The sequence below is a fragment of the Oenanthe melanoleuca genome, chromosome 1 (assembly GCF_029582105.1).
Source record: "Oenanthe melanoleuca isolate GR-GAL-2019-014 chromosome 1, OMel1.0, whole genome shotgun sequence".
NCBI lineage: Eukaryota > Metazoa > Chordata > Aves > Passeriformes > Muscicapidae > Oenanthe > Oenanthe melanoleuca.
This window is the reverse complement of record NC_079333.1, coordinates 88,146,339-88,174,221: the sequence shown is the minus strand read 5'-3', so window position 1 is coordinate 88,174,221 and position 27,883 is coordinate 88,146,339. Positions and strand designations below refer to the sequence as shown.

At 39.5% G+C, this 27,883-nt stretch overlaps 1 protein-coding gene across 1 annotated transcript; it reads right to left on the bottom strand.

The window, feature by feature from the left end:
- Nucleotides 1-30: 30 nt before the first annotated feature.
- RAB20 (RAB20, member RAS oncogene family) lies at nucleotides 31-27,883 on the bottom strand. Its single transcript, XM_056499202.1, has 2 exons — nucleotides 27,561-27,883; nucleotides 31-1,144 (listed from the first exon to the last, which is right to left on the bottom strand). The coding sequence occupies exons 1-2, from the start codon at nucleotides 27,730-27,732 to the stop codon at nucleotides 624-626; spliced, it is 693 nt and encodes a 230-aa protein (XP_056355177.1). The 5' UTR covers nucleotides 27,733-27,883; the 3' UTR covers nucleotides 31-623.

Below are 27,883 nucleotides of genomic sequence, written 5' to 3'. Positions count from 1 at the left end.
AGGAGAATTCTCATTAAAAAAGTCTCCAAATGAACAGTACATATCCATAGTGATTTTAATAGTTCAGCTTCTGAATTGTACACTGTCATGTCTGACATAAAAAGATTGCAATTGATGTTTTAGCTACAAATATAAATATACCTGGATTTTCTTTTTTTCCTTAAGTATATAAAAGTAATGTGTGTTCAATCTTCCAAAGTTAGAATTATAAGGGAAAAGAAGATCATCACATGAAAGTTTGCAATAGTACACAAACAGGTCATTTACACGCAACATGAAATGGCAAGTCACTAAAAATCAGAATATTTTAAATCTGTCCAAATGATTGTCGCTACCCATTGTAATAACACACCATTTGTCTTCAGAGCCCAGAGAAACTGGCAAGTCTTGCTCCATAATTTCATTCACATTCATATTTTTTAATACACAGAGCTTCCCAGAAGCCTTTAATAATCAGAAGATTTACATGGGGGTTTTTTTGTTTGTTGTTGTTTTTTCCTTTGCATACACCTTTTTAGTCTATTTATAACTTGACTTTTCCTTTGTGGTCATCTGCAAGCAGCTCTTGTTCACCATTTTGCCGGGGTGAAAACTCCTTCCCCTTTTCTAGTCACACAGATGGTTCAGGCACAACAACCTGACTTTGTCCTTTTGGCTGGCTTGTAGTCCGTGATGTCTACGGTTTGCGACGGCCCCTCAGCCTTCTGCCGTACGATTATCGGGACTACCATGTCAAACACAGTTTCAAAGAGGTAGTCCACCTTGTACCCTGTCTTTGCACTGGTCTCAAAACACATTTTCTCAGCTGCTGGAACATCCTTTTCATCTAGCATTTTGTATTTCAGTATCTTTTTATAGAGTGCAATCGCATCCTCTGCACGGACTTGCTTTCGCACCTTTGAGCCACAGCTGGCACCAGACTTCTCAGCTCTATTTTCATCCGGTGGCAAAGTACAGTCATCGCTGAGGTCAACTTTATTTCCAACAATAGCAAAAATGCAGTCAGCACTTGCACTGTCTGTCAGTGCCAAGAATCTCTCTTCCAGCTCTGTCAGGCTTTGGAGGCTGTTCACGTCGTACGTGAGGATCACGGCCGCCGCTCCTCTGCAGTACATGGACCCAAGGCCATGGAACTGCTCCCGTCCTGGCAAGGGTTTAAACACAGCAAATGTTAGCGTGCTGGGAAACACATTATTAACCAAGCAAGAGAGTTGAAGGCATTTTAAACCAATTTCACAAGTCTGGATGAAGCAGTGAAGGTAAAAATGTGTTATTTGTAGCACTTTCAGGTTTTTCCTTCTGTTTTTCCATAAGAGAGCAACAGTGCCACAGAACAGCTCTGCTCACTGCTTGCTCAGTCTCAGAGAAGGGAATCTGTAGAGACAAGTGAATGAGGAAGCTCATGCAGCATTCACACTTGTAGAGAGCGAAAAAAAACTGCTTTCTTTTTTTAATATATTGCATGCTAGTTGATTTACATCACATTAACTACTACCCTGCTTGCACCCACAGATGGCCCATCCATTTACAAACAAAAAAGTTCTACTGTTTCAAGTTCTGCAAGAACTTATTGCTCCTATAAATCCAGCACACATTTTCAAGTACACCTAGTTCAGAAACCTGTATCAAAATCAGTAATCCACTTGTTCCTAGGCTTTGAAGGATTTTGTAAGCTATACAGTCTGATGCTACATGCCCACACTGCTCAAGTACACTGGCTTTACAGCAAAAGTCTCTTGTGGTATCCAGCCTGCAGTGATATGCATCTGTCCCACCACCAGTTTTCACATTTTTCAGAGTACTAAACACACAATATACAGAAAATCCTAACACATTCTAAGAGAAATTTATCTTTTAAGTAGCCCTGATTATTGCTCAACAACCAACAGTTAAAACATTTCTTTCTCATTCAGGGACTATCTTCCAGCACATCCAAGTAAACCTTGATGGTATCCTTCAACTTCATTTCTTGGAAAACAAATTTGATTCCTCTTTAAATCCTGGAAAGCAAATAGTGTTCTTCAGCATTTGCAACAGAGGCAGAAGACAAACTGTGCTTTCCTTCCTATTGAGAATTGCTATTTTGCCCAAATACTTGCTACCTGTAGAATATGCTGCTTGTTTTACTATCAAAAATTGTATCAAGATAAAACACACTAGATTACAACCAGCTATCAGAGTCAGCCTTAGGTCACTACGTAAGTGTGAATGAGGAAAAAAAAAAAAAAAAAAAAAAAAAAAAAAGAGCATGCAGAAAAAACTACACGCTTATGAATGTTTAAAAATCAACATAATTTTCCACCTCTTTTCATACAATCTCTTTTATAAATGAAGGCTCTGTACAAAATCTGGAAGAGATCTGGTTACATCCATCTTCTGCACAAAGCTACTGACCACCATGAGCTATTTCATCATCATCAATGATTCATCATGAAATCCTTGTAAACGACCGTGGAAAAAGAAAGGCAGAATAAATTAATGCTGACAAATCAAGCTGTCAGAAGAGAGACAAAGTGTTCATCAGTAAAACAGATCTGGGAAACCTCAAGCTAGAACATGAAATTGAAATCTCATTGCACTTTTAACACTGAGTGAAACTCTGGTAACTGCCAGAGAAACAGGTTTGGAAAGGCACAGAGTTCACTATCAAGAGGGGTAAAAGGAAGCTGGTGAGAATGCTCACAAGCATGTGAAACATTTGCATGAGGAAAAATTGTGGGATCTCTCAGGCTGGTGAATGATTGAAAAAAAAGGATAGAAACAGATGGCTATAAATTCAGGCCTAATGCAGAGAAAAAAATAAATAGTTGTTCCTCAGTTACTTTCTTGTCACACAGAAAATGAGGATTTCACACCAAAAACGTGTGTAATATAAAGACTTTTCCCCAAAGTGAAAAATTGCTAATAACAGTTGTATAACATTGCAGAGGTCAAAAGTTCAGTGAACAGGATCGAGAAAATCATTAGGCAAAGTTTTGGTGTAATTTTGTATAACCTCTGATTTGCTTTTCTCAGCCAAAGAAATTTTTTAATTCGTGATCTAGGAGATAGGAAAAAAGAAGGTTTGAAAAAAAAAAAAAAAAAAAAAAAGAATAGCTATACCCTTGTTTAGGTATGTTGAGTAAGGGCAAGGGAGATTGGGATACAGGGAAGGGGTCAGTCCCTTTATGCTTTTTTCCACCAATCTCATGTTAAAGTTGTACTTTCAGTTGCACTGCAGCTGAGCCTTTAAATGTTCCAAATTTTTCAGTAAAAGTTTGCACCGTGAGCAATTTTGTTCTCATGCAAACCCTGACTGTGCTGTGGTCTGAAACCACAATGGAACATGTATCTCCCCCTGTTCTCCCACTTCAGATGCCTAAGCCATAAAATGCAGCCCCCAGAATATTTTGCTACAGCCACCAAGCACTAGAACAATACCATTACTTGTTTCATGGCATTTATATGCTAATTTAATCTTGCACAGCATAACATAAAGCATGACACTTTTACATGGCAACTACCAACTGACTACTTCTACAACTAGCATATTGCTGAATTTACCTTGCATAAGGGATTAATTGTGTCAAAGGAATTATGGATAGTCTCCTTTGCTCACCCCACACAATCAACATGCAGAAAAAACTCCACCATGTATTTTTGCAGCAGCTTCCTCGTACAGACCACTTCTGACACGTAAGCGCTGAAACAACTCTAAATATGGGAAAAAACCCCAAAACTACACAAAGTATTTAAACTAATATCTGTCCTCAGGTGTCAGGAAAAATAGTATCAAACATTAGGATGAAAAACTTAGTGCATGAGAACAGCCACCCCCTTCTTATAGCCAGTTATTTTTTCCTCTGGACCCATCTGGTCTTGTTCCAAATATGTATTTTTTTAAACAATTAGTTAAATTAAATGGTAAGGCCTGAATCCAACAATTAAACAGTTTTGCCTTTTCAAAAAAATAAAGGTAACAGAGAAGAGTGACAGAACTATCAGATAATTTGCAGTCAAAGGAATTGCAAGAACCACCAAATCAACCACAAAGACACATCAGGAAAAATTCTGAAAATCAAGCAACCAAAAACTAATTTGCATTTTCTTTTCATCTTTATATTTTGCCGTGTTTAGAGCAGTTCAACAACCCTACAGCTGTATCTGCAGCACCATTAGCTTTCCAAAAGATCTTCCATCAAGTATACAAAGAGACTTCAGCCACTCAGAAACAGCAAAGCAATGAGCATTTTCAGCCCTGTGATGGTTGTCATAAACAAATCAAAGAGTTTTGAGCCAAATGGACCTCAGAACCATAAAGTTCATAATGAACCTAACAAAGAAAGAAGGGAAAAGCAGACCTTGCAAGAGGCTGGCTTGACAAATAAGCAGGACTAAATTTAAAGTGTACTAAGACTTGAACTCAAGGCCTCCTACTGCACTTTGACCTCTCAGCTGGAAGGCAGCAGCCCCTGTGAATGCTCTCTCTGGATGGGACAGCCCACTCAAGCATCCCAATCCCTTCCCAGATGTGGGATTCACTGATAACAGCAGCATCTCAATGCTGCTCTTGGAGCTCTCTGCCTCTCCACAGCCCCTGAGGATGATATCCAAAACAGCCCATGAAGTTGCTGTGGATCTTTATGAGAGTAAATGCCAGATTTGAATGCTCCTTACCTACCACCTCTTCAAAGGCTTTCACCACAACTTCTGAAGTAGCACAACTTCACACAGACATACCAGTTCAAGAAAACTTCTATCAAAAGAAGAAGCCTTAAATCTCTCAGTGTTGAGCACAAGAAGAATGCAAAACAGGCTTTTACTTTCAGTCTGAAGGTTAATAAAACACAACAAATATTGAAGAGCTAAAAAGGTCTTCAATAAAGAACTGAAAAAAGTACTAAAAAGGTACTATTTCTACTCTCATATCACAGTCTGAGTGGCAGCATAACTCAGTTCCTAATACACAGTGGGGAAAAGTATACAAAGGTGGGCTACAGAGGCATGCTACCATTGCATTAAAATTGCACAAGATCACAGAATTGCACAGGAAGTGCTCAGTGCATAAACCAGGTACCTTCCAAGGATTTTCACTGTGATTTGCACAGTACTAGTAGAGAGGAATTAACAGAAACACAAGGTATCAGCTAAGTTTTGCCTTTCAAACTTTCAGATTCTTTTTCTGCTTTATAGGAGTCTGAACTCGTGTACACACAGAGAGGGACGGGAACTAAACCCTAGGGAGATAGTTGAAGAGGAAAGAAAAGAGAAAGTATGACACCCATGATACAACAGAAATCAATATGAGAAAGAAGTAAGCTTTGAGGATTCAGCTGCAGTAGAGGAAGGTTCAAAGGATGACCCTTATGCCCTTGAGTTACCTCAGCAGGAACATCCTCACGATCACAAGAGTAGACAAAGATCCCTTTTGAAAAGGGAACAACATTTCTTTCTGTTCACAGGCAAGGCAGTAAAGTTGTGACCCTTTAAAGGACATCAGGGAAACAATTTTGCTAGGAACTGAGATTTCTATTTGTGCACATATACCAAGATATGTAATGACTATCAAAGAACAAACAGTAAAGGTCCCTAAAGGTTTCAGGAGAATTCTCTGCCCACATATGAGTCAGGCTGTCAAGTATTGACAGTGATGAAGTCAGAGTTCTTCATTACCTTGTTCAAGATTGGCATTTATTTCTTGTAGGTGGCTTTATCATATTTCTCTTGAAGTCAGGAGCTGTGTTTAAGAACTGGACTACACCTGTGGTTACATGGGGATAAAAATAAAGCTCTCCATCCCAGAGGATTAACAAGGAGGACATAAGTAGAAATTAGTGGAAACACAAGCCACAAAGCACTGGAGAGTCCAATTTCTATGTGTCCAGGAGCTGTCTGAATACATGGTTTCCTGATCTGCCAGACAAATGCCAGCATTTGGTTTTTCTTCAAGACAAAACTCCCTATGAAATGAAAGACTCTGAGAGAGAGAGAAACTAAATAATTAAACCAAGCAAACAAAAAATTCCACCAAAACACACCCTACTCCTGCCCAGAAAAATACAGCCACTAACCACAAAAACAATTACAGTTGAGCAACTATAAAACTCATTTAAGATCCACCTTCACCCAGTATTATACATTCACAAAGCTGCATTATAGGAGACACATATGTTGAAGTTTCAGAATTCAACAGATGTCTAGCTCTGCTAAAAAAACAAGATGACGTTTATTTTGTTTATACTCATTACTTAGATATGAATCAACATTCAAGGCATGAACTGTGCCCTATTTTAGCAGCTTCTATTTAAGTTATTAAAATTAGATATGCATGTCTTGGCCAAAGCAGAATATAACATAAATACAGGCATGTAGTGATCTTAATACCCAAAGGGCTTTACTTGCATGTTTTAAAGTAGAAAGAGCTACACATGGAAGAAAATAACAACCACATGGGCTAAGTGAACAATGAACAAAGAAAAATTCTTTAATACAGCTCTCCAAAGAGAAAACATCAAAAACAGTCAAGAAAGTGGGCTCAAAGTAATACACAATTCAGTCATGCTTACTCCACTTCTAAACACAATTCATTCTCAATTGTTAACTCAAGAATCTTTATCTCCTAATAGAAGACTTAAATTTGTGAAAGAAATCATCTCTTCCCTTAAATCTGTGCAAGTTTTACTTAATAAGCAAATACTTTGAGTTCTGAAGGAGTCTGAAATTGCCAAGACCCTGTAAACTTTCCCACTCTACAAACATGAATTATTCTAGTTTTCCCAATCTCCTTCTGCAGCTCAGTGTGAGAAAACAACCCACACGAACCAGAAGCAATCATTCACTTCTCACTTAAGCAAGACAAGAAATCATGATCAAACTGAGCCCTGTCCTCCAATCAGCTTTAATTATGGTACTAGAAATACCACACTTCCACTAACAAATGTGCTACTTGGACACAAAATCAATGACTAGAAAGATTAGAACTTGCACACTGCACAATCACTTTCTATTAATTACTTAAACACCCTCAGGTCTGGCCTCAGAAAATGGAGATTTTAAAACACTTAAAATAAATAGAAACAACACAACTTCAGTCTTCATAACATTTTTCTTTTCACTCTGATTTAAAACACAAAACAATGCAAAATCACCATGTTGCACTTGATTCCTTCTCCCTACCAATATATATATACACACACACACACACACAGAGTCCTTATCACAGAGGTTATGCACAAGCTTAGATCCAAGCCTGACAGCATTTAGGTATTTATACTGCTGCTTTTATATAGATAAAGGAAATGTACTGCATGAGCTGCTTCTCCTTCCCTGGAGGCTGGTGTTCAGGAAGGCAAATACACTCTGGACATTAGCTCCAAGTGCTACATATCTCTTCCCATAATAGAGATCATAATATCCCAATGGAGGCAAGTCCCAGATTCAGAGGAGCCAATGATGTATTTGAGCTGACTGCCACAGATGAGAAAGCTTTATGAACTGTAAGTAGTGAAGCAGAAGATGCTTTACCTAATACATTTGACTCCATGACATTTGAATAAAAGGCAGATCTTGAGACTGCAATGTGCTTTTTTACAGGAGGAATGTAACACTATTTTCCTGATCTGCAGGTGGCATTACATTATGTCACTATAATTTAGTCCTCACTGAATTCACGTTCAGAAATTTTATACAATCTACTGGCAGGCTATAGAACAGAATTCTATCCAATATTAAAAATTCAATTTAATAGATCTGATTTTTGCCTGGAAAAGTAGATAAAATTACTCAAGAAAATCCAACTAGTCATCTAACTGGAAGCAGAGAAAGTTTTGATAAAACAGGAAATGCCTTGGCACTATAATCCTGAATTTATGAGCTATGGTTCAACATTACGACTTTTATCCTGAGAGATTAAGCTGTATCCTTCTACATAAATAAAAATATTAAAGAAATTTTTTTTTGAAGACTACTAAACTACCATCAGTGATCCAACAGTGTCTGGGATAAAATACATCCAAAAATATATGTAAACTCTGTTACTAAGAAATCTAAATTATGACAGAAATAAAAATCTAGGAAAAATACACAGAGATGAGTAAGTGAAGGGCTGTGAAAAAGGACTAATTCTTAAACATATTTTTTAAGAGAGCACAAATCTTACCTTTTCTCTTTGGAAGCAAACTTAAACTGAACTAGTTAATAGATATTAATATATTCTCCATGGAATAAGAGAAAAATCTACAACAGGTTGCAGGAAAAGCTGGATAAACTTAAAAGCATTACTAAGCATCAAGGCCTTTTACTAGGGATTCTGTCTCTAATATAATATGAAAGGGAAAAAATAAAACTCATTCTCTATTTCCATTCCTATACATAACAGAGTCAACATTCTTTTGGGCATCTAAATTAGCTATTAAGATTCTGCCAAGAGAATCCAATTACCCCCTGGAAGGCTAATCTACACCAGCACCTATCATGTGCATTAAAAAATGCAGCTCACTCTTCCTCTGCTTTATCTAAGGGTACCAAAAGCACAAATTGTGTTGCTGCACAAATAAAAAAACCCGCCACAATCAGCATGTCTGCAAGAGGAATTAATTCAGAATAATTATAAACAAAAAGAATCACTAGAAGGCATCTCAAATAAAGAAAAATGGTGATTACTTACTGAAAATGGAAATTCCACTATACTTCATACATAAGAATAGTAATACATTTAATGAAAAAAGCTTTATGCAGATTGCTTTTAGCCTACTTCTTTCCTCTCCCCTAAAAGTGTAACTACTAAACTAATGCTAACTAATATGCCATAAATATGATTTGAAGGAGATGTTTCACCAAGGACCAACAAATACAAAATATATAGAAGATTTTGCACTAAAATTCTACCCACTTCACCTACTTTCTTGAAAGAGAAGTCTTCCCTTAAAAAGAATTAATAACTTGCTGCAAGTAACACTGTTTATGTTTCTTTACAGATTAAGCTTATTGCTTGTTTAGAGCATTTTCAAAAGGAAAGTTACACAAACCCCATGATGGCTGGGGTTGGAAGGGAGCTGGAAATCACCTAGTCCAACCTCCCTGCTAAAGCAGGCTTGCCTGGAGCATGTTGCACAAGATAATTCCAGGTAGGTTTTAGAACATTTCCAGATAAAGAGGATCCAAAACCTCCCCGGACAGCCTGTTCCAGTGCTCAATCACACACAAAGTACAGAAGTTTTTCCTAATATTTAGATTACACTTTCTGTGTTTTGATTTGTGCCTTCTGTCCCTTTTCCCATCACGGGGCACTACTGAAAAGCCTGGCCCCACCACCTTGACACCTGCCCTTAAGATTTGTATGTGGTGGCAATTCCCATCTCAACTGTCTAAAATAAATGACAGCACCAAATATTATTATGTGCTTCTCTTTATGGTTCTCACTAGTAAAAAGTGCTCATAATTCTATTTTGGCAGTGTTTCCTGTTTTTCTTTTTTGCCATATACCCCCAGAATGATTATAGGCCAATCCACTCAAGAAAGCCCTGATTTGTTGGGAGAAAAATCCCCTTTATGGCCCTGACCTTTCAAAGAACATCCTTTCCTTGTCAAACTTGAAGTACAGCAGTAGGTCAAGCAGTTTTACCAACTCTAACTTTTATTAGAACATCAATTCAATTAACATTCCAAAAGTGATACTTTGGCACAATTCACATAAAACAATTCTTCCAAAGAAGTTCACTTAAATGGGCCTTTTATTGTTAGGACAAATAGCACACTGAGAAGTTATGCAAGAATGTCAGCATGGTGTGCTGCACATCACATGTCAAACTCTGCAAGATGTGGTTAATGATTTACAGGATCATCTGAGTGTTATCTGAAGAAGATGGATTGTTTTTCTTCACAAAAAGGCACACATAAACCCCTGTTTAATAGGAATCACAAAACAGAAAATAATGGGAATTTTTTTCTGCAGATTAGTTTTATTTCATATTCTCCAAGAAGATTATAAATCTAAGCATGTCCTGATAGAAGCTCCAAAATAAAAGGCTAGCCACCACTTTTTCTGATGTGTGGAAGAAATGCCTCAAAAGTTGTGTAGCCTTAATTCACAGCACACCTCCAAAGAACCAACAACTGAAACGTGGGTAAAAGTTTCCTGGCTTTTTTGACAGTTAACAGTGGAATAGTTTATGAAGAAATCTGCTTTTAAGTAAAAGCCTAATTTTCTAAAGGCAACTAAAATAAAAGCAGATGCCTTACACAGGTACCAATTAGTGACATCCTGCAGAGCATTCTGAGTCTCAGAGGTATCCAAAAAAGCTGATTACCATAGATGAAGCCTTCTCACCCACAGCTTAAATATCATAAACATCCCTCAGTCATCTTGTATCATTTGATCACAGATTAGTTTAAATATTCCCAGAAAATTTTAAAATTCAGTCCTGAAGAGTAGTTTGTCAATTTTCATTCCATAATGGTAGTGAAGGCTTGCATTTCTGGCTCCCAATGACAGATCTGTCAGACACACTCAATGAAAGGAAGAGATCAAGTTTATGGGAGAGAATAAAAGAGGGAAGAAAAAAAATCGTAAAGGAAAAAAAATATACAGAGCATGATCAGAGACCAAGTGTAATCTTCATTCAAATTTTACCTCCTGCTTAATAAAGATTATAGAATTTCACTCAGTTCTTGTCTTGTGACCTAGGAGGAATTTGTATTCTATAAGGTATCTAAAGAAAGGAAAGTTAGTACCCCACCAATTGGTTTGTTGGAGTTCAGCTTTCAGATTCTGAATTTTGATAGACTTTTAGCTTCACAAAGTAATCTGCTGAGAAAACAAACAGCCCTCCCTCAAACACCAAACTAAAAAACACCACATTCCCCAAACCCCAGAAAAACTCCACATTCCTCCAAAAAGGTATTCTCCTATGACTTAACCTCCTTCTTGTTAGGCCAGAGAAATTAAAATTTTATCACTGAGACTCTTTGGCATATTTCTCTAAACTAAAAACGTGACCCGACCTTTCTCCTGTCTTTCCATATTATTTTATTACCAAGAATGTAAAAATAATCTCACTGAAGTTACAATGGTACTTAAATTCTTGACAACTTTTATCTCTCCCTGCACTTGTTGTACTTTCCAGAACAGCTCATAGGTTCTGGGACAGCACAAGGTACCAAGAGCTTGGTTTGCCATTTGCCACCAACTCAATGGACCTTGCAAAACATACTGCTGCCCAATGAACCTAGCTTAACCTGTTACCAGTATCCCCTAACATTAGTCTCTCTTCATTTGCAGCCTTATACATTGTTTAGTCTGTATATTTCTAGCTGCAATTGTCTTTTTATAAAGAAACTTATAAACACAGTGTCTTTGGACTAAAGGCATATTTAGGGTTTCTATAATCAGCAATGCCTTCAGCTGCACAATGCCTATAAAATAGGAATCTTCTCTGATACTGCTCACAAGTTTCAGCTTTTCTGGAACAAAAAATACCTGCAATCTGTTCTACTACATAAATGCAAAATTATTTTTCTTGCTGCCAAGAATAAATCAGAACTTACCATTCTAATAATGAAATTAAAACTGAGCTTCTAAACTCACAAGAATTTTAATTTCAAAATAGACGTTCCCATAGAAACACCAGTATGCTTTCTATCCAAAGCTATCACATTTCATAAAAACACAAATATGCTTTCTATCCAAAGTTTTAAACTTCACCTTATTATGTCTAGCAATATATTACATAGAGACAGAGAGAAAATCTCCTAACCACACTACATAACATGTTTTTGCCAACAAAAATTTTTGGCTAGACCTGCATAAATAAAAAATCCTATTTGTAGCTAAAGATTCCACTGATAACTCTACAATCCTGAATAACTTTTACATTTAGCTAGCTGGATTTACTTTTTTCAAACCATTGATTTTATTTAGTTCTCTTGATGTACTGTGTTCATTTCTTGAAAAAGGAGATAACCCCAGAAGATTCAAGCACTTCATGTATTTTCATGTGCTTGGAATGGTAGTGCCTTTTAAAAGATGAACAGAATAATCTCAGACCTGCCAGACTAGCAAGAGTACCAAGGTGCACCTTCAACACAAACTGAAAAAAGACACCAGTTTTTAACTGTTTATCTCTGAGATCCCACAGCTGTGAAGGGAAATGTTCTATCTAAACACTGATATCTGACAAAAGAAGCAAGGGCAAGACAGATTGATGGGACATTGCCATCCTGTCTACAAGCAAATGCTTCACCAGAACTCCAGCTGAAATCTAGCATCAACACCATGTCTACTGAAAATATGGCAGGATGCTAAATTAAGCTAATTAAGCTAAATTTATGGAGTTCCTATATGCCTCTACTGAAATGAGAGCAGGAATGCAAGAATGAAATTAGAAATTTAAGTCCACATAAGTAAAAAGCATTGATGTAAGATTCTTCTGAAACTATGTGTTTAAAAAAGAAGTTGAAACTGCTGCTTAGAAGGAAGTGGTCATTTGGCAGCTTTCCTTAAGGAAAATATGATTGGAAGGAAATCACAAGGGGAGGGAAAAAAAGAAACCTTGGATTTACTTTGGAAGAGCCCTGCAGGAAGCAATATCACTGAACACTTAACCGCAGCAGCAGAGCTTGACGGTCAAATATTGACTGCTCAGCAGTGAGCAACAAAGAGGCCAGTGACGGGACAGGGCTGTACAACCTGACCTAGCTGAGACATTCACTTCTGGCCTGTGGGAGCTTTTCAGCTTTAACACCTGCTGAAACACCAATTCATCTCCTCAAAGAAAAGTACCTTCTGCAGAAAACAATTCATTTTCCATAGGGTGAGTTCTAAAAGCAGCTGGTGTTTCTTTGCAGTACCTGAAAAATGATATTTTTTCCCTTCATTTACAATTCCTTTCCACAGGGGTAAAGGCACTGCAGATGAGCCCACTTCTCTACACGATTTCCAAGCAGAGGGTGTTGCCTTAACTTCAGAGTCACACAAAGGAGACCTTCAAAGCCCACGGTCCCTCCCAAAGCTTGCTCTTCAAACTGAACAGATCTTTAGCTCAGGCAGGAATGCATGGCCAGGTGTACTTCAATACGGTTTGACTGGCACTGCAGGGCCAGGAGGTCACTCCACACTTACTGGATGTTTTATATTGCTTAATAAGGAACTGGCAGATTAGCTTGGTGTGCTGGTTTGGCTGGGGCAGAGTCAATTTTCTTCACTGTACCCAGTACAGGGCTGTGTTTTGGGATTTGTGCTGCTGATTGGGAAACCGCATAGGTAACACAAGGATATTTTAACTATTGCTGAGCAGCACTTGCACAGTATTAGAAAATTTCCTGCTTCTCATATACTTCAATACAGATTTTAACTTTAATTAATAGATAATACATACTTTAACCAATATCTACCTTAAGAAAAAAATCTTGAAGATGCACAAGCAGGCCATCCCTATGTGCTGAAAGACAGTGTAGCCTACCTGCACTTCAACAAAGCCTTTGACACCATCACCTGTGGCATACTCCTGGAAAAGTTGGCAACCCCCATCTTGGAAAGGTGCACCCTTTGCTGGGCTAAGAACTGGCTGGATGGCCAGGCCCAGGGAATGGTGGTGAACAGTGCTGCATCCAGCTAACATCTGGCCACTGATGGTATCCCCCAGCGACCTGTGTTGGGCCCAGTTGTATTATCTGGATGAGGAGATTGAATCTACCCCCAACAGTTCACAGACAACACCAAGGTGGGTCAATCTGCTGGAGGGTGGGAAGGTTTGGCAAAGGGACCTGGACACTCTGGATTGATGGGGAGAGACCAACAGCATGAGGTTAAACAAGATCAAGGGCTGGGTCCTGCACTTGGCACCAACAAACCCAGGGAGCAGCACAGGCTGGGGCAGAGGGCTGGAAAGTGGCCCAGCAGAAAAGGACCTGGCAGTGCTGGTCAACAGCACATGTGCCATGAGGAGAGGCTGAAGGAGCCTGGAGAACAGGAGGCTCAGCAGGACCTTATAACCCTCTACAATGACCTGAGTGTGTAGCCAGGTAGGGTCAGCCTCTTCTCCTGAGTAACCAGCAACAGAACAACAGGACAGACTTAAACTGCACCAGGGCAGATTTAGGTTTCACCTTAAGGAATAATCTCTTCACAGAAATTGGACTGGGCTGTCCCTGGAGGTGTTTTAGGAAAGACCAGACATGGCACTGAGCATCATGGTGGTGTTCAAAGGCTGGACTTGACCTCAGACATCCTGCCCAACCTATCTGATTCTGTAACATCACCCAACCAGTGAGAGGGTTGGGGGTGCACACGAAATTGGGATGCAGCCAGGACAGCTGGGCCCAGCTAACCAGAGGGATAATCCATACCATATGGTGTCATGCTTAGCAGACAAAGCTGGGGGAAAGGAGTAAGAAGTGGGTGATGTTCAGAGTGATGGCACTTGTCATCCCAAGTCAACAATACACATGATGGGACCCATCTTCCCTGGAGATGGCTGAACAACAGCCTACCAATGAGAAGTGAGGAATGGGTTCCTTGTTTTGCTTTGCTGGCGCACGCAACTTTTGCTTTACCCACTAAACTGTCCTTTGTCTTAACACACAATTTTTCTCACTTTTAGTCCCCCAGTTCTCTCTCCCATCCAGTGGGGCAGGGTAAGCAAGAGGCTGCTTGGAGCTTAAGTTAAGATTACCCTCCTAAATGTATCTCAATAAGCACTCTGAAATTCTACCACTCCTCAGCATTCCTGCCAGCTCTCAGCAAAGAATTATAAGTCAGAGTCTGCCTACTACCTCATAGACAAGAAATTCTTCCTGTTTTTCTTCATTCTTTATTCCTGTTTTAAGCTGACTTAGGTTTTTTAACTTCCTCATTAGATAATTTGCTATAGCCTTAGCACTTCACAACCTCTTTTTTTAAAATCAATATTCCCCACAGGATTTTTTGCAGGAGGGTAAACTACAAACATACCAAGTCAATAAGTACAATACACCACACCATTTTTTGAACAAGGAAACACCATAAACTTAATAAACACCTTAGTTAAAGGAACTGACATTCTAGAGACTACAAAAAGAGTTTACTGTTACTCACTGCAGACCCTCTTTGGATTAAATTTTATATCTAACCATACATAAAATTAAATTATCTACTCTTTTAGAAACATTATTTTACCATAATATCACTTTAACCCCAAACATGTTATATGTGTTTCTGCCTCCTGGCTGTCAGTCATTTCCCTTCTTCCCATGTATAAGAAGCCAAGCTATCAAGAAGCAGCTGTAAACTCTGTTGTGCACACCCACCCAATGGGAGTCACACACAATAACACAGGGAGTTAGCTTTCTTCCACAGACCCACAGAAGAGCCTCAGAGCTTGTTGCCCAGAGAGGCTGTAGGTGCTCCATCCCTGGAAGTGTTCAAGAACAAGCTGGATAGGGCCCTGAATAAGCTGATCAAACGGGTGGTATCCCTGCCCACGACAGAGGAGCTGGAACTAGATGATCTTTAAGATCTTTTCTGACCCAAACCATTCTCAATTCATGTGCAAGAGCATTAGCTATGACAGTGCCTATTTTCCATCAGCCCTGCTTTCATGGATAATTCTTTCCATTAATATTTAAAAAGCACCAGGGCCAACCCAGGACACCAGCCAGAGGCTTTTAAGAACCTGCAAGAAGTTCAGTATTTAGACAGTTTCAGGGATCTCCAGCCTGTTTCTACCATAGTACCAGGCCACCAGAAACAACAGTTTTTTAGCCTTTAGTAATCAGCCTGGGAGGTCACATATCCATGGGAATGCACATTCCAACCCTAGCACACAGCCAGGGACCATTCTCTTCTTCCACAGCTGCAGCACAGCTTTATTCAGTACATGCATGGGGCACTGCAGTGTAGAGAGGGACCCAAGCATATTGGCCACGCTTCCTTCTGAAGATAAAATTAATTGCTGGGCTCATATATAGGCAGCACCTCAAGCACTATTTCCATAAATCTTTTATCCTTCTAATACGTTTCCAGGTTAATTAGGAGTAGAGGACAGGAAGAAGAGAACCTGAAGCACTTCTACTGGCCTAGCTTTTACAAAACTGAAGTTAGTGCAAGACAGCAGCTAAATGCTGGTATTCATCACTGATCACTATTAGGTGAGGAGGTGGAAGGAAAGGCATATAAGAATCACAACATTCACATGCCAAAAAACAGAGCCCAGGTTTCACAAAAGCACATTTGAGAGCTGGCAGGCTGTTTTGTAAGAAGTGACCTTTTGTGTCATATGTTTCAAAAGTGAGGAATGATTCTTGCACACATAGCAAATAACACAGTTGTCCAAAATGCTTCAGGAAGCTCTGGTTATCAGATTGATAGCAGGTACCCACAGCTGGCCTGCCCCTGCAGTCACTTAGCAAGTGCGTCTTAATTAAGGTTAAATCATCTTTTGGTTAAATGGAACTGAGGCACAGTAGATAACTACATGCTAGCTCCTGATTTGTAACACCAAGTTTAACTTCAAACCAGTCTTCACTAGCAATTTGAAAAATATTTCAGCTTTGCTAAATGTGTAGAAATGAAGGCCACAAACTGAATGAAAATGTCTGCTGTTTTATTTTTTTGAAGAGAAATTCAATTAAATGGGACATAAAATCAGGCTCACTCATTATGATTTGTTTCAACGTTTTCAATGATTTATAGGCAGGTTCTCAACTAAGAACACAAGCAATGAATTCACATGTAATTAACCTTGAAGAAAATTATAACTGCTTCTATTCCTTACCTGCTACCATCAGCTTCTTCACTGAGTGCTTCTAAATAGCTGCTCTGTCAAAAGCAGGAGGCAGTTCTGGTTATCCAGTGGGCTGCCTTCAGCAAGTATCAGAAGTGGGGGACACTGCCAGACACAGTGCTGCTACCTGGGTTTTGTGGGAATGTATTCAAAACTTGCACAAATCATTCATATTTTTTATCACAGGACACATGATTTGCGTTTTCAGAGCTTATGCTAACCAAGCCAAACAAATGGCCTCTATATTTCCAGCACTACTTCTCCCTTTTAATTCTACTTCCATCTTCTCTGCCTACACTCAAGAGCATATGCAATACTCACAGTTTAGGAGCATTAATTTGAGAATTAAAGAAGTTGCAATCAGACAAGAGGCATGGTACATAATCTCATCTCATTATTGTTCTCTAACCTGGTACAAAGGGAGTAGCACTAAAATCATAAACAACTCAGTTCTGAACTTTCTAAACAAAATAAGCTACAAAGAGCAATGTTACCACTGTCCAGTGTCTGCCCATTCAACCCTCATGTCAAGAGGGAAAGCTATTTACAGAAAGGGAACTGCTTACTGATCTGCTTGCACTGCATCCTTTTCTTTCATAATTAGGGCAGTATCTCTAGGTCACAAAGTGTTTCTGCCACTCAAAGAGAAGACAGACACCAACTATTCCACTTCCACTGTGGTTCTCAGACGTGAAATGAAAAAAGAAGTCAAACAGGACAATGTGGAAAGAGCACAAAACAGTAGAACAGGAAGGGAGATAAGGGAAACAATACTAATGTCATACATACAGATATCTGCTGCAGGAGGGAAAGTTCATGTCCTAAAGATAGTCTTACAGTCCCATAAAAATAAGAAGTAATCATACTGGTAGGGGTTGGAGGAGCTGAGCAGTTTAAGACATTTTTAGTTTCACAAAATTAGAGATTTAGTTTTTTAAAAAGCAACAGCCTGTATCAGGAAGGGAAGAAAAAAAAAAAAAAAATCAGCAATTACACCAGTGGGGATTTTTTGTTTTGTTTTAAAACACCTAAGTCTCACTTACAGCAAACCACAAGATTTGATCCCTTTTATGAGGCTTGAAAGATGCTGACTCAACTACACACAGCTTTTTCTTTCATTTATTTTTGTAAGTAGAAGCCACTACAGATTCTGGTAACTTCTTCCTTTTCTGAATGAACCAAAATTTTGAGAGCAAATGATAGGTGGAAAATAAACAAAAAAACTTCTAGAATATTACCAAGATCCTTATTTCTACAACAATTAAGAAAAGAACAACAGATTTATATGCACAGATCTCAGTATGAAGAACAGAAACTGAATTTTTGAGGCCTTTAACAACAAAATCTCACATATTTAAATACATATGGTTGAATATTATATATGACTTTAAAAAAATCACAAGTAGTCATCAGCTGCAGAATGTAAATCAAAAATTTTCCTTTTATTTCAACTGTATACTGAAGACCATTATTTGTAAACTAAGTATGCAAAAGTGGTTGGATGGCTGGACAACAGATTTTCTCTATAGATTTTATACTGAGGTACAAAATTATTTAGGAATATTAAATTATGTAACAGAATATAGAAAAATTAAAAAGAAAGGATGAGGGAACAGGGAGAAGTATCTACATCAAATGTTCACACAGGTCTTTAGACTCTCAGCAGGGATCTTTTGTGAATGGCTTCTGGGTGGCCCTTGCAAAGCCAACTTCAATTCTCATCTGCTTCCTAAGAGATAGAAAGATATACCAGGAAATTCACAATCACATCTGATGATCTAACTCCCTTCAAAAACCATGTCAATAAGCACTCTTCTAAATTTGTTTCTTTCCACACCCAGGTAGGTGTGGAAATCTTGTATGTTTATTGAGTTGGTTGCCCTAAATGAAGCTATCCTGAAAATCTCCATACATCTGTGATGTAAGATGGAAAAAATAACTTATGCTAAGAATTCAAATTAAGAGCAAAAACCCACTCACTTCCTTTGACCACCTCTGCTCTCTGCAGCACACTTGCACAAGTTAAGTTTAATCACCAACCTGAAATCTCATTTTCTAGGCATATCTTCAGGTGCTGAATATGAAATTACAGTTAATCAAGCACAGGAAAAGGAGCTTTGATGCTTTTTGATCAACCCCCTGGATGTTGTACCCAGTGCTTCCCTGGAAGAAAGGAAACCATTCAGACATGGAAAATTATTCTTTCTATTCCACAATTTTTAATGGTTCCAAATGTATCCACCACAGACCCAGCACATTTCTAAATGGAGACCAAAACAAAGGTTATTTGTTTGGATATTTTGCAATAGCAAAATGTGACTCAGATAAGGGATTACTATGTGTACCTTCAGTTCAGGCAGTAAAACAATGCCACGTGGAAGTTCACATGGCCACTGGATTCAACACGAGACAGCAACTGCAGTAAAGCAAACAATTCATCTAGATATAATATGTGATTGAGTGTGAAGTAAAGATATTTAAACTAGCCCATACAGCATCAGGAGAAGCTCAGCCAAGGCACTGTGAGGCTACTTATGAGTTTTCCTGGTTTTGATATTGGTGTCCCCATAAAGTGCATGTACAGAGGGTGAAACTAGAAATGTACCAAACATGATCACTCAAAGTAGTAATTGTAAAACAACCAGCAGCCAGTTACCTGCCCCACACTGTATTTTAAGTAGCCACTGTCCCCTTCCTTCCAACCAAGAGCAAAAGTAAATTGTAAAATCAACAGAAAGACACAACAAGCCTGACAGGCCATGTTCAGGCACCTAGACAAACAATACTAAGTTTAAATACCTATTTGTTTTTCATTACAGAATAACACACACAATCGAGGCAATGTGTGTTACTTTGTACACATTCATCTCTACATTAGAGCTTATGAAGCATTCTGCTGTTCTGTGCAACACTATTTACTCAGCTAGAAGGAGAACTACTGGGAAAAACATTCCCTGTCCCATCCCTGTGTTTTTCCCCTCACACTCAAATTGAAAGAGGTGTTGTTTGTCAGACAGCTCAAGTACACATTTCACAAACTCAAACTGAAGAATGCAACAGTGCATCTGTAACTTGTTTTCTTGAACAGAACACCTATGCCTTTGCATATGCCTTCTAGGACACCAGTTTAACTGAAGCCAATAATCCAATTCTTGGAGACCTTTATTTTCTACAGTCTCTCCTACCAGCTCCTGATCCATCAGGAAGATGAATTTCCATATATCAGCAATTTTTGTCAGCAGCTTTGCCACTGCATTTAGAGTTTTACTAACCATTTCTCATGCCCATGCCTCCCTCTCTCCTACATTTTCAGTATTGTCACAAAGCAGACAGTATTTAAACTAATCTATCAGCTATTGAGTCAATTTTGACAGACATCTGCAAAATACACCTCTTCCTTCAGTAGCCAGGGAAGAAGAATGTAAATGCCAGAGGTGCAAACTCTTCATTAGGAAGATTGTCCATGTTGCTCTAGCCTAGAATCTGTGACTTTAAAAAAAAATGGCATATTCAGTCAGTTCAAGAACTTCAACAAACTCAAGTCCTCTTGAGAACACCAAAGTTGCTCATGTTTGTCAAGCCACAATTCCTTGGCAAGATCCTGGAGAGCTTCAGCCAGGCACACATCTCAGGTCACTGACACTATTCAGGGAGAGATGAGTACTTTCCCACTTAGGCTAGAACAGCTCAGTCACTTTACACACTATTATTAAATACCACATGCAATGTGGGGATTTACTGTGGGGGCTGGAACACAGAAGATAGCACAGAGGTTCACACACAACATTTATCTTGGCCTGCATTGAGTACTCACAAGGTGCCAATAACCTCCCCATTAGCTTGCCTCTGCAAGTCAGTACTAAAATTACACATTAGAAAATTCTGCTTTCAATAAAGTGAGTTAGCTATAGCTGAATAAATTGTGTTGCTTTTGTCTTCTGTTTCTTTTTAATATGTATTCTTCATAATTTCCTCTGACAAGGTATTTCTGTATTTTTACTTAATTTGCATATAAAAGCACTTTCAGTTGCAATGAATTTGTTACCTTTGACTTTATTTGTGTATTACTGTATTTTAAATTGCTGGACACAGAAAATAGAACTTCCTCCAGGACTTTCCCCAGGCAGTTCATTATTTCTTCATATTTTTATTCACCTCCCAAGTTATTCTGCTCTTTTCAGGAAACATTCATTGCAAAAAAAAAAAAAAAGTAATCCAGTGCATTGTTTCACAACAACAAAACCATGTTTCCAGGGACAGTCTAAAGCTTAAACTTTTATTCCTTCCTCTGAATCTGCTTCAGAGGCTTTAGATACAGAGCTCACTGACAGTGAACTCTCTTCAGGAAATTCTGTCCCTTCAAACTTCCACTCTTATGCCTTCCTTTCCAAAATATGAAAATACGTAGCGTATAACCACACAGAGTAATCTCAAGGAAGCCACACTAAGTGTGTATGAAGCACTGGTTCTCACAGATCATTGTTTTACATAAAAACAATCATGAACAACTAATTGAGGCCAATATAATACTCTGCCAAAAAATTTTCCCAAGGGCAGAAAGGAAATAAAAATGTTTTAAAAAATTATTAAAAAATTTAAAAATCAAAGACTGTTGCTGGTAACTGGCCCCCAGGCCATGACTCACCAGCAACAAACTTAAGGGATTTTATTCTCCATAATTTCCAACTTCTATGTTGTTTAGTTCTCACCTGTTGAGTGCAGGTAGACACTCAGCAGCCTTCCCCACTGATGGCCTCTGATGCCTAGTACACTTTTTGAGGAGATATCCCCTATGTCCTTCCAACAAGGAACCTCCTGAACTAAAGATACACTACACATTCAGCAACACCCAACCCCAACCATGTCAGAATTTCAGAAAGATGCAGAAAGGCACCTGCATCAGGGCCCTCTGGCTTCAACAAATCTACCCAACCTTCTCATCTGCAGCTGCTTTTTCCTGCTGTAATCCTCCACTTCCCAAAGTCAAAACCAGAATAGTATCAAACAGAGTAGCTACTATCAGTGTTCACTTGTGAGGAAATGTGTCACCTAAATGCTCCTCTTTCTTTGTTCTGTTTCAGTATGATGGAGGACCATGCTTCCTCCCTACTTACTGACAATTTGCACACTTGTTCACCACACAAGGCAATGTTTAGTTCTAGCTTCCTGGGCTGATCTCACCTTCTGAGGACCAAGTCACAGCCTATGTCAGGTTTCCCTTAAGAACCAAGCTGGGTCACTGCCTTTACCAAGAAATGGAGTGCAACTGCATCAGGGGAAGTTCAAATTGGACATCAGGAAAAGATTCTTCACTGAGAGGGCGGTCAGTCACTGGAACAGGCTCCCCACAGCACCACTGTCAGAGTACAGGGAGGTCCCCTCTCGGTCATATGGTTTAATGGTTTAGTTTTAAGTAAACCTGCAAGGAGAAGAGAATTGGCCTTGGTCTTCAGGGGTCTCTTTCAGCTCAAGATATTCTTTGACTTTGTGCACAAGGAAGTGTTCATCAACACAGATAAATTCTGAAAAAAAAGAACAAAACCAAACCCACAAAAACCTCAAAGCTTAACTAAGCAAAGGAGGAAACTAATCCTTTTTACTGGGGAAAACTAACACATCTTACCAGATAAACATTGACACCTTGCCCGAGAAAGCTCAGCACAGGCAGCTTGCCTGCCTATGAAACCCAGCAGTCAGAGATCAGAAGCTGTGAGCAATTCACACGTGCTCACCAGCACTGATTAACATTAGACATCAGCAAAACAGTCGCCAGAGATGTAAGCACTCACTAGGCACAGAAGAGCCTTTTCTAGGCTATGTTTATCTCCTTTGAGCCTAACTATACTAGCTCTGACAAGTTTAAATATATATATACATATATATATATACATATAGATATATACACATATAGATATATAGATATATAGATATATATATAGATATATAGATATATAGATATATAGATATATAGATATATAGATATATAGATATATAGATATATAGATATATAGATATATAGATATATAGATATATAGATATATAGATATATAGATATATAGATATATAGATATATATCTGCAGGTAAAAATAAATGGGTGGAAGACGTAAAAATATGAACCAATAGCTGAGTATTCACAGAATAAAAAAAAAATATTAAAAAATCAAGTCACTCCTCGTTGACAGCTAGCTCAAGATGAGAAGGAAAAGAAGGAAAGTTTGCTTTCCATAAAGTTAACCGCTGTGTTTCCCCATTAAAATGCTGCATGAATGTCTGCTAGCAAGTTCAAATCTCAGTCTCTTAAAATGAATTAGAGGCTCCTGATGTGAACTTTCTAAAATACTGATCATTCATTCACCGGTTGACTGCTCTAATACTAGGCCAGCAACACAGAACATGACCAGTAATAATTAAGAAACCTTGCTGCTGGGGTTAAGAAACCACTTATCTGTCAAATGAGCAACTGCCAACCTAAAGAGACTGAAATCTAACATACAGAAAAGGTTTCACTTTTTGAAATACCAAGGCAGAAAACATGCCTGAATAACCCAAAGACTCCTACAATATCATTAGCTGTAGCCACCACACATTATTATTCCAGGTTTAATGGTGGAATAGGACCAAGACCCTCAAAACTTCAGGAGGTTTTGTGCTGCCAGACACAAAATGCTAGCTCTGAGCTACATGCCATCAGCACCCAGCAGGAAGTTTTAGTTTATTCTGCAGCTGCTGTCAACACTGCATAGAAAATATATACATACACACATGTATACACACACACAGAAATATATATATATATAGCTTTGACATCCTGAGTGTCCAACTCCCAATCACTTTGTAAGGAGGAAGTTATTCTTGCTGATGTTGTTGCTTATTTTCCTTGTTCCAGAAAAATACTACTTCAGAAAACTAGTACAAAGGTCTCAAATGCTTTAGAGACTAGGCCTCTATCCAGCAAATTAGTTCTTTAAAGCATGCTAAAAGTGTACAGTTACTTCTTTTTGTACAGTTAATGCTCTTTTTTTTCAGTTCCTTTGAATTAACTAATCAAAAAAGAAAAAAAAAACAGATGTAGTCTGTCATATCAGAATATAAGAAGTAAATAATTCTATGCACCAACCATAAATGCAACAGCAGCCATGCTAGGTCAGACACAAAACTCTTTCCAAGCCTCTGACAATGGAGAAACAGTCAAAAACAGGAAAAGGAGAGCTTTGAAACATGGCAAGCATATGATTCTGCCAAGTATTCCTCCATCTGTGGCTTGTTTGTTTCCTTGACCTGAATGCAACTTTCAAATAACTTCTCTTATAATCATCAAATTGGAAAAGGAAAATGTTGAACTATTTGCCATGAGCATTTACATAAAAAAAAAAAAATAAAATAAAATAAAATCAAGTCTGACAACTTCTGCACACGCATTGTACAGGGCTTGTGGATAAGAACATGAAAGATTTAGACTAGACTAAGTAGCTGATTTTTCCAAGATAAGGAGGGGTGTGAACATACAGCTAAGAGTCCTCCCTAGAAAAACTGATTTACACTTCAAATCTAACTTGGTAGAACAGGTCAGGTGATCACACTGATTGCATTAAAGATAACACAGAAATGCATATTTTAAGCACTGTGATAAGCAAAGTTAATTCTTCCTAGGAAAACAAGATTTTCTCTAAATTCAGAGCAGGAAGCAATGCAAAATCAACAGAGTGATTAGTGAAAATGACACACATTTTAAATAACTCAGAAAATCAGCAATTAAACTTGTCTAGTACTAGTACCCATGCATATTTAACTTTTGATTCGTCCCCACTACTGCAGATATTCTCACCAATCACTTAAGTCTAAGTGTGCACAAACATTACTTTGTATTACAAGAATGAAGCTTCAGTGTATTGAAGCTTGTATTGTTACAGCCAAATGCCAACCCCATACCAGACAAACAAATAACCACACAATCTGAACTGCAAGTAAAACACAGGGGACTTCTATGGAGGTAAGTCCCAAAACTAATAAGTAACAACAAAAATAAACATACATTCACATACTAAATATAATATAAACAGACAAAATTTAAAAAGAAGATGTATTCCAGTTTAACTTGTTTAATTACATATTAACTAATTCAGTAGCTACTACTATGCATTTTTCTAGGCCAAATCTTCCATATTTCTACATCCTACATTGTATAAAATGCTATTGAGGTATTAAGACAGACGTCCTGAGCTGGCACTCAGTATTTAGGTAGGTGGGACAGGTGCGAACTTTGACCCATGTTCTTGTCATTGCTATGCTAAAGAATTTTAAATCTTCTGAATGACTGTTGCTGGATTTCTCTATATATCTACAAATACATAATTAAAGAAAACAATATATTAGTATTTGATAACCCTATAACTGTTTCACAAGAATTCAGTAGTTAGCAACATCAGGTTAATAAACAGACAAAAAAGCTAAATTTTAAACTTCTCCTTACTACACATTCCAAGCTTACTTGACACCTACCTGGTAGAGATAAGACAGTGAGACCAGACCACAGAGAGATAAGAGGTGCAAACCAAGGTCTCCAGACACATTGAGGCCAGCAAAAGCATAAGGTCCACACAGCATAAAAATAATAAACTAAATAACACAAACTTTGAATCCCCTTGTGACTTAACACCAGAGTTACAGTGTCAACAAGGTCCCTTACTTCTACACCAGGATAGCAGAAAGCACATATGTGCCCTGGGAGCTTCTATTTCTCCCAAGATTAATGAGCTGTTAATAAATGAAAACCCACAGGCCCAAACAGTCTAGCCCAGTTTTGTCAACTTCCATCATTCTGCAAGTGCACAAGTCAACAGGGAGACAGTGCAAGAGCCCTTGTCTGCCCCTGAAACACAAGAGATGGGACAGCCAGGCTCAGTGTAGCTCCAACAACAGAGAATGAGGAAGATGTGTTATGCCACCCTCGTACAATACAGCAACACTTTTCAACTGCTGCTCTGCAAACACAGCTTCAGCAATTCTGCTCCACAAGTCCTGCTGAGCAGCAGGAACTTCTGCTGCAGGGCTGTGCATGGGCAGTGCACTGCTCAACAGTGCAGGGGGAATTGTGGCCACTGGGGAAGTGACTGCTGAGCTCTGAACACTTGCACTGTCCTGAGACAGATATCACCTGGATGCTTCACCTGACACATGGACATTCCACCTCTGCAGCTTTCCAGATTCCACATAAAACCAGGACCTGATCCCTCAATTAACATGGAATAAAGCATCGCAATAAGAATAAAAAACTGACAAAAAAAAGGGCTCTAAAACCAGCAGACAAGCCTTGGAGGGACTTATTATGTATGATTGGAAAAAAAAATTAGAAGGGTGTAATGGAAATTACCAAGGAACAATCTCACCAAGACAGATGGTTTTTCTGTTGAAATAAAGCCCACTGCTAATCACTCACGGGGGTCTGGCTTACTAGAAACAAGCAGCAACTGCCCACAAGAGACTCCCCATAGTAAAATATTTCAATTCCAAAATTAAAGTAGATTAAAAAAAAAATACTGCAAATTACATAGAAAGTATATTTATAACAGAGCTGCTGGTAGAGAGCTTTCATGATCATAATAGATTACTAAATGCAAGAAAAAGCATTTTTCCCCACACTTCCCAAAAGTGTTTCTGTATAACTTTTCACCAGTTTCATTTCTCCCCTTCCTCCTTCTCAATTCCTGACACAGAAAAAGCCATTTTGGACTAGATTGTGACATGAAGTGACACAGCAAATGAACTTCCCTCCCAAATTTCATCAAGAGGAAACTGGAATATTGCACGATGCTGCAGCTCCACAAGTTTCACAAGGACATATAACCTACACTCTTCATGTTGCCACTAACCAGTTTTAAAAATCCAGCTGAACACGGAGGAACAAGATTATATTTGCAAAGAACAACTTAAAGGCAAGAGCGCCCATTGACTTAACTTTGCAGGACACACTGGTCCTGCACGACAGAGGCGAGCTTCCTGCCTTAATAATCAAGAGCAAGACATTCATGTGACTAAGACCACAAACCACTTCTCCAGCCCGTGCTCTCCCACCTCCTCCACCCAGGCCTCCAAACCACAACCCACGCTGAGTCCTGCATCCCGGAGATGCTGCCTGTCACAAGAGAGGGACAGACATGCCCTGCTGCTACCCCAGACAGAAGCTGCGGGCAGCCCACGCTCTTTGTGCACCAGTTTCGTACAGCTGCGGGGAAGGGGAGCGCCACGTCTGAAGGGCTGCAAGCGGCACGCGTTTGGAAGCCCGAGTGAGACACCAGCTGATATCAAACTCAGCAGTACACAGCGAGAAGGGATGGACAGAAGCCGTAACCTCTCTAATTCCTGACTGAACTTGTAGTTAGTAGCCATCTACTCGGGTAAAAGAAAGTAACCAGGCACCGCAGCCTTCACTATATACCCACATTTCACAAAGCAATTCCAAAAATACCAGAGATGAGCGGTTCTAAGGTCCCTCACAGCCCGTGTCTCTTTTCAGACTGTCCTACGGCCAACCCCTGTGATTCAGGGGACTGACTCCACCGCGGTGCCGATAAGCAGCGGGCAGGGCTCCCGGCTCCATCCCCCGCCCGCCGCTTCCCGGAAAGCCAGGCTGTCCCGAGCGGGGCACCCACCGCAACCTTCCCCATCGGCAGCTCGGCACTCGAGCCAAAACTAGGGGAAAGAAAGCCCTACGCACCCCAAGGCACGGACGTGCGGCGGGCAGCCAGGAGGACAAGGGCAGCCCGCCAGCAAACACCCCGCGGGGTTCGGGGAGCCCCGGAGCCGCATCCCCCCGAGCCGCTCACCCGCGGTGTCCCAGATGGAGATGTTGTACGGCCCCCACTGCTTCAGGTAGAAGGCGCCGCCGACGGTGCTGACCGTCTCCTGGAAGCGCCGCTCCATGTAGCGGTGCAGCAGGGAGGTCTTGCCCACGTTCATGTCCCCCAGCAGCACCACCTTCCCGTCCGGCTTCTTCATCGCGGCTCGGCTCGGTTCCCTGCCGGGGGCCGCTCCCCTGGCCCGGCCCGGCCCGCTCCGGCCGGCGGGCCCCGGAAGCGGCGGGACGAGGGCCGAGAGCCGCCTCCGCCGGCAGCGCAAACTTCGGGGGCTCCGCTGGAGCCGCCGCGAT

Coding starts and splice junctions, on each gene's coding strand:
- RAB20 (XM_056499202.1), bottom strand. CDS start 27,732: ATGAAGAAGCCGGACGGGAAGGTGGTGCTGCTGGGGGACATGAACGTG. Junction 1,145..27,560: donor CTCCATCTGGGACACCGCGG/GTGAGCGGCTCG, acceptor AACCCTTGCCAG/GACGGGAGCAGTTCCATGGC.